Raw genomic sequence first — 12,082 nt, 5'->3', positions numbered from 1 at the left:
ACCTTAACAGATATACTAATGGATGATTCAGACATTAAAACTCATAATCTAAAGTATCAAGCCTGTACGGCTCTTAAAAGAGATGAGGGCTATTTCCACACACGGTCAGATTTAATCTGTAAAAACTGTACTGCCAGTCAACTTTAAACAACTTCCTGTATTACTGTCCATATTCCAAAATGCCCATTGTAGCCACAAGATGTCATCCTTCTTAAAATCCCACTGCTAAACAAAACAACATTACAAGGCCGATATTATAGAAGTCTTATTTCTTTTGAGCTTTCATACTGTAGTATATCATACTGTTAGATAGAGCTTATGTAAGTGTTCATATTGATTAGGATTTCCAAATATTATGACCAGTTCAGTTACAGGCGTCTGCCCAGTAGAATGCTGTCTAATGAACAATAAGGATCTAGACAACCATTTCGCTAAGACAGAAAGATTTCAGCCCGTCTTTTTTTTTTGTAGTTGTCAGGGTAGAAGATAATACGCTCTGATACATTCATGTACTATGGAAAATGGGGGCTTCGAAGTTTGTCATTTTATGTGAACACCAAGTGGTAGCAGTGGGAGAGCATTGGTGAGCTGCAGCATAACTCTGACCTCTCGCCAGTCTCCATTATCTAAATAGAACCATCACCAGCTAAAACAGAAATGTTGTTTCAAGTTTTATTGCATTCAGAGTCGTGAAGTGCTCACCTAACGTCTTTTCTTAATTTTTATTTTCACACATTTTTTTTTTTACATTTCTTATACCTTTGCCTGTGCCTGGCTGGCTTAGTGTGTTCTGTGCTTTTTGACCATTTTTTTTCTTAAATCACAGATTCAACATTGGTGACTGCTATCTGACAAGTGAGACAGGGTATCATTCTCTTATGAGCCATCGTGACCCCTGTTTCAGCTGCCATGTTATGGGGGGCTACTGTCTGGAGGTCACACTGGGCAAACAAACACTTCTGACAGCAGGGCCAGTTGACGTGTGTCTGACACTATAATCCTGGGTGGCAGTGGTTTATTTTCTCTAGCACATAAGCAGATTGGAATTTTGGGTAACACTTTACATGAAGTGTCCATAATTACACTGTAACTACTATGTAATTACCTGTATAAGTACAGTGTAACTATGAGTTATTACTCCATGCTTACTTTGTAATACAAAGTAACGCTATAGTTAACTACTCAGTTGTCATTGTTATTCCACAATTTATATAATTACAATGTAACAATTTATCACTGATCCAAAAACAAGAAAGTACAGATACAATGTAACAATGTAAGTATGCTTGTTTTTGGATCAGTGATAAATTGTTACATTGTAATTATATAAACTGTGGAATAACAATGACAACTGAGTAATTAACTATAGCATAACTTTGTATTACACAGTAAATACAGAGTAATAACTCATAGTTACACTGTACGTACACAGGTAATTACATAGTAGTAAATACGGACACTTAACGTAAAGTGTTACCAAATTTTTGTCTTCCTTTACTCCATTAAAGGAAGGATTCATCATATCAATATGTTACCTTATACAGTATCATTGGTGCTTTAAATAAATAACTAATATTGCATAATGCTTTTGTTTAATTTTATGCTATTTAGTGTCTTATTAAACCCTCACTATATTTACAAATATGCACTGTGCTCTAGGCGTGCAAATGGAGATGAACTACTGAAGAAACTTTTGACACCGTTAGCCACAATTATAAACTCTTGTGTCTGTCGATGTTCTTACAAGAAGATGTTTTACTTAACAACTACACTTCAGCATTTCTGTCTGCTGTTAGATATCATGTACGTTAGGATATTGTATATTGGGACCAAATTATTATTATTGGATTAAAGGCCAGAAGTCCACATGACCGTCATCATCAAGTTCTTCCATGTGAACCCTGAACACCATGAGGACTGATTGAGGTCATTGATGTTAGGTAGAATACCTAGAGGGGGCTGGGTGGTCTCGTGGCCTCTGAACCCCTGCAGATTTTAATTTTTTTCTTCAGCCATCTGGAGTTTTTATTTTGTTCGTTTTTTCTGTCCTCCCTGGCCATCAGACCTTACATTTTTTCTATGTTAATTAGTGTTCCCTTATTCTAATTTTTATTTATTTTGTCTTTTTCTCTTTCTTCATCATGTAAAGCACTTTGAGCTGCATTATTTGTATGAAAATGTGCTACAGAAATAAGTGTTGTTGTTGTTGAAAACATCATTTTACTTTGAATAGAATTTTGTCAGTGTTGTTTAGCTTTACTCTAGCAGCAGAAACTCTGGAACGGAGTACTTGATATGATACAGTAAGAGATATCCATGTAGTCTCCGCATTAAAATCAATGTTGACAACACACTAAATCATAATATTATTTAATAGCTGTCATTATAGGCTGCCTGAACTGCTTTTTAAAAATGTAAGCAATTGTTTTACTCGATTTTTCCACTCTTTTGATTGAAGCTTTGATTAAGGTTTTCTCTCCTAGAAATAGACCAGGACCTTAAAGTTTTAATTCAAGCTTATTGTCACAAAGACATAACCAAATAGACTTGGCTTTAGATATTTATTTTACTTCATCAAAGGCATGTGCACTTGCCTGCAGTACAGTACAAGAATTGAAATAACTAGAAAGGTGTTGTATGGGTAACTGGCCGATTTCAGATATATTTTCACTTGCATTTTCCAAATAACCAAGGCTCAATAAGATTTAAACCCACTAGAAACAATGAAGATTGCAGGTTTTGATTTCCTCATTTTCTTTTTTGCATTTTATTGATTTTATTAAAATGAAAAACACTCCATAATGTCAATTTTAACAATAACAAATCCGCTTTTCCTTTGCCAGCCAGTGTTAGCCATATTCACCATTGTCACTCACATACATTACTAGTATAAAATTGTCAAGTGCTCTCAGAAAGTAAAAGAAAATATACCTGAATTTTTTTTCTGCTGTCTGGAAGTCATACTATATAAAAGAATGCTTTTTGCATAAAAAAAAAAAATCTTTCTTTACTCATTTCAAAAACTGAACTGTGACCTTAATTATTTGACCATTCACCATATTGTAGCATAACATATTTGGTAACACAAATCAAAAATTATGACTAGTATGATTTAACAAGAGAGAGAAGAACAATGTATGGTCAAGATCTTTAGATAAGATAACTGTCCAGCAAAGTCCTCTGAAGTTTGCGATGAGTTTTTCAAAACAACATGGGTCTGTAGACAGATTGTCTGTGTCAGTCTGAGAGATGCAAACAGTCCTCATACCTGGCTATAAAACTCTTGTCTCTATTCAAGCCATGTTGTAATGTATTCAGTTTTAACATGAGTTTAACTTCTTATTCTTTTCTCTCGTGCCGTGTTCTGAAGTTGCCCATAAGCACTGTGACTTTAAAGTCCCTCTCGCAGTGTCCATGGCTGTTGAAGTGGGCCGCTACAGGAACATCTGTGCTGCCATTTTTAATGTGCAATCTGTGCAAACTGTAATCTTTTTAGTTCGCTAATAAAAGGTGTCATTTTGCTTGGCTCTTCTCTACATTCATAATGGCTAACACGGTACAACACCCTAGTACTGTAGACTAGTATGATGGTAATAGTACCTGTTTAAAAATGATACGATTTTTGTCATTTAGTGAACTTTAGTGAATTTCCTGAAAACAATGAATCCTAGATATTAACAAGCAAATTTATAATGTACATGCATGATGTAAGCGCTATATTTTTGAGTGTTTACCAAAACCACTCTTAATTTTCTCCTTTACAACTGAGTATAAAGTATTTCTTTGTTAACTCTGTCCCTAACATCATTAGCAAAAAGTATCCTAAAAAGGAGTGAAAAACAACCAAACTTTTATTATATGATGTTGTTTCTGGTTCTTCACTGGGACGATATAAAAGATGTGAAAGAAAATGTAAAGTAAACATGCTATTGTAATTTAATAATCAATTAAGCTGAAGTGCACAAAAGCAGACACCTATTATTTCTATGCAGAGCACAAATTAGAGACGCACATGGTAGACAGAAATCCACACATTTCTAAAGAAGAGCCGGTGCTTCTTTTAAATGAGATGGAAAACATCAGAGTGTTGTTGTGCGCTAAGGCACACCTTTTCAACAGTAAAAAGACCCCAAAGTGGTATGGAATAGCAAAGAGAATAAGAGCCAGCAAACTATAGCCAGGTCAGGCAATGAAAAGTGATGGAATTAAGGATGGTGAGATAACCTTGCCTCTTTCCTCAGGGGTATAATCCAAGTAAAATAAAACACAAACATAGTCTTTCAATTATAAACTGATGAACAAAACCAGCTAATTACATAAAAAGTATAGTAATACCCAGTATACATCCTCTTCTGTGTCATTTCCAACCTCCATCCTTCTTCCTTGTCTTCATTCCCCCTTGTCTATATGTGCTAACAGCCACCTTGTCCAGTACGGCAGACTGTACACATCACATCACAGCACAGAACTGCTGAAATGAAAATCTGAGGCTATCTGGTAAATTATGGAGACAGCAGAAACATTTTTCGTATGCTGTTATTTAGCTCTCCATTTTGTTTCCATCCCACTGTCGGGCTGCTATTGTGCCACACTGCCTTCTTCCATGGCCACTGTCTGTGAGTTAGTTTCAGGAGTTAGCAGACATGCATGAAAACCATATAGTTTAGTCAAGTATAACTCTGAGTAATCTAAATCTCCAGAGGTTTTATTTATGACAAGTAATTAATGGGGTGTGTTTCACGACCTCTGTCTGTTGCTTAGGTTGGAGCAAGACGAAGCCAGTTGGCAAGTTAAGACTGGGTTTTGAAGCCAGGACAGGCAGGGTGCCAGCTTGATAGAAGGACCGGGGGAGAGAGAAAGCATCGGCAGGGCACCACCTTACCCGGGATGCTAGAAGGCAGCCCTCCTGGACGGCTATGGAACCATGTTTTCTTACAGGGCATGTTCGGTTGGAGTTTGGTTGAAGTTTGGAACAGCCCTGTTGGGTTCCGTGGAGGCCGCCAGGGGGAAGTTGCAGAGCCCAACTTTGGGCACTCACCGTATCTGGGAGTGATTCCAGGTTTGATTAATGAGCCACCTAAAACACTCCCAGGGCCAACATAAAAGGAGCCGCCTAACTCCAGTCGAGGGGCTAGAGTCGGGTGGAAGAGGAGAAAGCTTGCGGGAGGAGGAGTGGCGACGTGTAAAGGCCAAGGATGCAAAGAACCTGTGGTTCTTTATTGAAAAGCTATGCTGTAAGGGTGGGAAGCTATTCTCACACTAAAAAAAATAAAGGTGTGTTGCACCTGCACTTGTGTCTGTGCCTATCTGTGTTACGCCCCCTGGTGGTCCACAAAGCACATGATGAGCCTAACATACTAACTTTAGTGATTAAGGGTTTTGGCAAACAACTATAAATCAAAGATGAAAGCTTTCAGCTTCGTTTTTCTTATTACATGACTCTCTCTTACTCTCTGGTTTAATAAAACTAGTTTATAATCTGCTAAAATTCAATTTCAATATGTTGTGTACATACGGTATCAAAAATGATCATCAACTTTGGAAATGAGCACTGAATGAGACAACACAACAGTCAAAAGTAGAAATGGAGGATGAAAGTTCTACACAAAGGAAACATTTTGCATTAACTTAAAAAAAGAGGTTCTGTGTTTTTATTGCATGAAAATGAAATGAGACATTTAAAATATGCTCAAAGTTTTGCCATCCAAAGCACAGATCTAGAACGCTGCAGCTCATCACAGCACAATAGGTCCTGGTTTTGTACAAAGCTACAGTAGCCACAAAGTGTTTTAAAAAAAAAATTAAAGTAATTTATATTTATGGTAGACATAAAAAATACATTGTATGAAATGTACACACATCACCCAAGTCTGTATACATAAAGTGTTTGTCTGCTACAGCATAATAGATAGATAGATAGATAGATAGATAGATACTTTACTAATCCCAAGGGGAAATTCACAAAACTTAATTAATATGGAGGACTAGTGTGAAGAACACAATGTAGAAATGGATCACACTAATCTTAATCCCTATGAAAGAATCACAGTATGACCATAAGTTTAAGTTTAGGTCTAGGTTTAGGTTTAGGCTTATTTCCTAACAGCACTTCTTAGAACTTCTCTGCTAGCATTTGTTGGGCAGAGACAAAAGAGCAAGGTATCAACATTTTACTAGGACATCTGTTTCTTTCAAAATTGCTTTCTTCCAAAGAGACAAAACATAAAGTTTAAGAAATAAAGACTGGCATGAGAGAAAATCATAGCAAAAGGCTTAATAAATACTTACAGGCCTAACTTCTCCCGTGGTGTTGGTATACTGTCGTGCAAGGCCAAAATCTAACATATAGCACTTCCTGTATGTAGAAGGTAGTCGACCCATAGCAAAATTAGACTGGAAAAAAAAAAAGCACAGATATTTTTAAACATGCTTTACTTCACTTTTAGCCTAAGAGAACTAATTAAATCCTTGGATAATTCTGCCTTATACCAATCAGGACATAACATATTACCATATTCATATTTATTTGTCAATTATCATTGATGTATGATTTCATTTATTATATATACAAACTATATCAGAGCATCACATCAAATTGCATTGTTGACTGAGATACTGTACGTCCCAAGGCAAAATAGGCAGCTGATGGGCTGAAATAATAAAAACAGGCCGTGAAAGAGTTTGTGATTTAAAATCTGGATGCCTGAAGAAACTAATTTAACCCATTCAGCCCTGGATTCTCTGTTTTTATGGGAAAAATTATTTTAGATAGATAGATAGATAGATAGATAGATAGATAGATAGATAGATACTTTATTAATGTGAGATATTCTACCTTTTTTGTGTCTAGGAAGCTCAAAAATGAAGAAAAAAAAATATATCACTGTTATAAATACAATAGCTGCCAAATACTTCAATCTTCTGGAGGAAATAAAATTGAAAGTGGTGCGCACAGTCCGGAAGTGTCCATTTTCACTTCTGTGTTTCACGGACTGTATGCCAGTCTCTCCAGTCTGTGCTGTTAGTAGCACATCAGGTTCCAATGGCTAATAAATTATTATTATTATTATTATAACAGAGGTAGGGGTCTGATGAAAGCTGCTTTTACACTTAGACTGAGCAGTTGAGGGTTCACCATTTTATGTGTTTCCACTAAATAGAGAAAGCAGTCCTCGGCATCTGGCCAGAACTCTGAATAGAGATTATAGTTGGATGGAGAATTAAACAAGTACAGACGATCTCAGCTTTTCAAAGAGTAGGAGGAACTTGGTACTTTTGCCTTGGACAGAAACATTTTCATTGCCCTTAACTACCAGAAACAGGCAGGTATAGAGGCTAATAGAAGTGAGATTACTAGCTTATAGCCAGAGGAAAAGAAACTTTCAAAGCCTGAAAGAAAGAGACACCTCAGTGATAATTAGGATTCCCGGACTACTACACATCCAACCCGCTATATCCTAACACAGGGTCACGGGGGTCTGCTGCAGCCAATCCCAGCCAACACCGGGCGCAAGGCAGGAAACAAACCCCAGGGAGGGCGCCAGCCCACCACAGGGCGCACACACACACACCTCAAGCACACACTAGGGACAATTTAGAATCGCCAATGCACCTAACCTGCATGTCTTTGGACTGCGAGAGGAAACCCACGCAAACTCCACGCAGGCAGGACCTGGGAAGCGAACTCGGGTCTCCTAACTGTAAGGCAGCAGCGCTACTCACTGCGCCACCATGCTGCCCAGACTACTACACATAAGCTCCAAAATTATTTTTTTTTTCTGTTACTAAATTGTTCCTTATATTCTCCTATCCTTCGCCTTAAAATGAAAAGAACAGTTTTCTATTCTGTATCACAGAATCTCTTCCTTAACAATCAAGCATGAGTTATTCAAAAGATAGTTAATACTCTTCCACAGAAACCTAATATGGGACCTCACTTGTTTTTGTTTGGCTACAGTTTGCTAGCCTAGTCAGCTTTTCTTTGAATCAAGTCCTATAACACAAACTGTTCACAATATTTCACATATATTATGATCACTAACTCAAACTTTGTAGTTTTAATACAAGTCACCTGAAACTATTTTCACAATTGCTCTAACAACGTATATCAATTAAAAGCAGAACAGATTATTCACATTTATTTACATATAAGTGCTTATATTTTTAAACAATGTGGAAAAAAGTAAGTGGAATCTTAAATCAGCTTAGCAAAAACCCATTCCGCTAAAAGACACACAAAAAACTCAGATAAGAAATCTTTGTATAAGACCTTTTAAATGAACAAATAAGAAGATACATGTATTTTTTCTGTTAAGCTGGAGTATATTACAGGCAGCAAGTGGATGCTATTTAATAAAATGGTTGTATTGGAAACACTGGGCTACATCGTTAATTAGACAGGAAAGGAGATGTTTGCTACTAGATGAAATAATCACTTTAAACTTTGCTTCTTTTTAAATTATCCATTGTGGCGGACGGCCGGAAAGCCTTTACTATGGAAGGACAGGGAGAGACACAATGCCTCCCCCGGAAAACATGAGAGGGCAGCCCCCCTGGGGTCAGAGGGCGCCTGGACAGTTTCGGAGTCCTGGACTGCAGGAAGTGTGGCCAGAAGAGGATCCAGGTGCCACACCAGGAAGTGCTGCTAGATGATTGCCGGAGAACACCTAGAACACTTCTGGGCGCAGTGTAAAAGAGGCCACCTCACTCCATTTAAGGAGCCAGAGTCAGGAAGTGGAGGACAACTCTTGCTGGGAGAGGAGTAGAGGTGGCAGAGGAGAAGGAAGTTAGGAAGAAAGAGAGAGAAATAGAAAAGACGGAAGAAGAGAAGGGACTGAGCAGTAGAGTGTTGTGTTGTGCAAGGAAAAGGAAAATGAAGCGTGTGCTTTTGGACTTGGTGTTTCAGAGCCTGTCTGTGTCCGGGTTTTGGGGAGTGGTATGGCCCCTGTATACACAGACTAAATGCAGCCTGTCCTAAAAGTAGAGAAATATGGCAGGAACCAGCTCTGGTTGGAGCTCTACTCTATCACAGCGTATATTCAAACACAAACTCACTCTCACTCTCACTCATTAAGGACCAGTTTAGAGCCATCTCATCAACACACAGGCACACAAAGAGAGAGGAAGAGAGAATGTACAAACTAAACATTAGGAGTACCCAGTGCTATGATGCAGCAGTGTTAACCACTGCACCACTCTGTCACAATCTACTAAAAGTAAATTAAGCAAATTCAGTTTTTGTATTTCTTTTGAATTTATATATTACAAGACACATGAACTTAGGGTGCATTTTCAAGGCTCTTACTAATAGGCGGAGTAGTGGCTGTGAGGCTAGGGATCTGCGGTGGCATTCAGAAGGCTGCCAGTTCGAGTCCCATAAAAGCTAGAAGTGATTCTACTCTGTTGGGCCCCTGAGCGAGGCCCTTAACCTGCACTTGCTCTGTCCTGGGAAAACTTGGGAGTTGGTGGCAGGATTGGCACTCCAGTCACTGTAAAAAAAAAAAAACCTGACACTGTTCAGTGTGCTGCTGAGTTGTCACCTGTTGCACTCAGATCTTAATCTGGGTGGTTCGCCAAGTGGTGGGTGCGGCGACGCGCTGTAGTCAGCGCATGCTCCAAACCTCCTCTTTACAAAGAAAGAAGAAAGAAGAAGGACAACTCACGCCTGGACAAACTGGTAAGGAAGGCAGGCTCCATTGTAGGCACGGAGCTCGACAGTTTGACATCCGTGGCAGAGCGACGGGCGCTGAGCAGACTCCTGTCAATCATGGAGAATCCACTGCATACACTGAACAGGATCATCTCCAGACAGAGGAGCAGCTTCAGCGACAGACTGCTGTCACCATCCTGCTCCACTGACAGACTGAGGAGACCCCACACTATGCAACTCTTCAATTCCACCCGGGGGGTAAACATTAACATTATACAAAGTTATTGTCTGTTATACCTGCATTGTTATCACTCTTTAATTTAATATTGTTTTTTATCAGTATGCTGCTGTTGGAGTATGTGAATTTCCCCTTGAGATTAACAAAGTATCTATCTCATATAGTACCTTTCATTTCTATTTATCTATCTAAGAATGTATTTTGCCTCCAGACCATGGAGTGACACTGTCCCCAATAGCCTCTGCCTTTTGCTCTCACAACAGAGGATGACTGGCTGAAACAACCGTGAAAGAACTTTTCCTCCAACTTGCTCCAACAACAGAATTCCAGCCTCTTCTTCCCCGGGCCATATATAAGAGCACAACCCACCATTGATTCAGTCACAGACTTGTGTCTGGGAGTAGAGGAGACTCGAACCACGAGTAACTTTTATTTATTTATTTTTTTTAATTGACCTACAAGGCTCCACAACTTTCTCATTTCTTATGTTTTTCATTTATTGAAAGATATGCCTGTTAAACAGGGTTTGCCATGCTGGTGCCCCAATCCTTTATCTTATTTCAAAATATTGCAAATAATTAAAATATATGAGAAGTTATCAATGTGAAAGACAGAAAGTTTATTTTGAAGACAAATCTTAACTTTGCTTTAATGAACATTAAAATGTACCTACAGGCTTAATATCCCGGTGAAGAAATCCAACAGAATGAATGGCTTCTATTGATTCTAAAATCTGCTTTCCTAATCGGAGAGTTGTGCTCATTGTGAAGGTCCCACGAGGCTGGCTACGTCTAAGGTCTGCAAGGTTTCTTCCCTAGAGAAAAACATATTTGATAAATTCTCCAGTCAAGTAAATTATAATTCTGATTTTTAATCAAAAAATGGATGCTTTATTACAAACAAATAATAATGAATAACAACATTAAATTAAATTCAATATTTATTACTTCTGTTTCACAATAGCAGTAAACTTACCTGTAAATAAGCCTCATTCATTATGGTACAAACTTGTGCATGAAATGTGTACAGAAGTATTTTTTCCTCCCCACAAATAACAGGATTTATTTTACTTATCTAAGTAATTCAGGAAACCATTCTGGGCTACACATATTCTATAGATAAAAATATTTACAATGGTGGTGAGAACTTTTTTCTACTGAATTGTGCCAACGTATACCTTATGGTTGGTGACAGATAGGGGGCGCTGTTGTCCCCTTGAACCCTCAGACCAGATGCCAGACACCAGATAAAAGTCCAAAATGTTGACGTTTTATTATAAATAAGTGCACAAAGCACCCTCCACTCCACAATACACTAATACAATAATCCTCCACTTCCAGACGCGTTGTTCCCATCCTCCTAAACTCAGCTCGCCCGTCTGGGAGTGGAGGATTATTGCATTAGTGTATTGTGGAGTGGAGGGTGCTTTGTGCACTTATTTATAATAAAACGTCAACATTTTGGACTTTTATCTGGTGTCCTTGACCCGGAAGTGCTTCTGATCCCTCAGTTCATGTGATTATCCAGCACTTCCGGGTCAGATGAAAACTCTCTTTCTTCAACCCGGAAGTACGTTGTTTCTTCTGTCCCCGTGACTGTGACGCACTTCTGGGCTGTTTTGAAAATATAAGTCCCCTGTCGGCCCCGACGTTATCCAGCAGGGCTGTGTATAAAAACTCCATATACCATGATGCACTGCTGGAATTCAGGGCACCTCCACGTCGTAGGGAAGGCTCCGTCTGGCGGCTTGGGGTATTGGCCGGGAAGGACTGCCAGCCATATATCACAGGTTACAAAATTAAATGTTAAAGTACCATTTTAAAAAAAGTACACTGAATTTTAAGCACATCTGTAAATCACCAAACACAAATTGTGATTTCTACCTACATGGCAAAATTAGGACAAACTGATTCCACTCATGTTCAAATAAATTTGCCAGTCCAAAACACGCCTATTAACTGCAGAAACTGGTGTAGAACAACCAAGCCTTACTTACTTTGGTCTTTTCCAAGAACATTATTCAAACATTTTGTTCATTTTAACTATTATTATTCTTAGAAGACAATGCCTACCCAACAAATAAAATAACACCAGAGACAAACAGCACACTTGGGATATGACCACAGAGCAAAATGCATCCTTCTGCATAGCCAATAAATGAAACATTTTTAGTAAAACCAAAGTATACTGATAAC

The 12,082-nt window shown here is 38.4% G+C and overlaps 1 protein-coding gene across 1 annotated transcript in view; it reads right to left on the bottom strand.

Annotated features, from left to right (window-relative positions):
- ttbk1a (tau tubulin kinase 1a) overlaps window positions 1-12,082 on the bottom strand; it is a 161,657-nt gene that overhangs the window by 93,396 nt on the left and 56,179 nt on the right. The window contains exons 6-7 of the mRNA XM_039738448.1: window positions 10,561-10,701; window positions 6,289-6,393 (exon numbers count right to left, since the gene is read on the bottom strand). Coding sequence (XP_039594382.1) covers window positions 6,289-6,393; window positions 10,561-10,701 — 246 coding nt within the window. The remainder of the gene's footprint in view (window positions 1-6,288; window positions 6,394-10,560; window positions 10,702-12,082) is intronic.

The sequence above is a fragment of the Polypterus senegalus genome, chromosome 16 (assembly GCF_016835505.1).
Source record: "Polypterus senegalus isolate Bchr_013 chromosome 16, ASM1683550v1, whole genome shotgun sequence".
NCBI classification, from domain to species: Eukaryota; Metazoa; Chordata; class Cladistia; order Polypteriformes; family Polypteridae; genus Polypterus; species Polypterus senegalus.
Note: the sequence above shows the minus strand (reverse complement) of the source record. Positions and strands in the feature narration are given on the sequence as shown.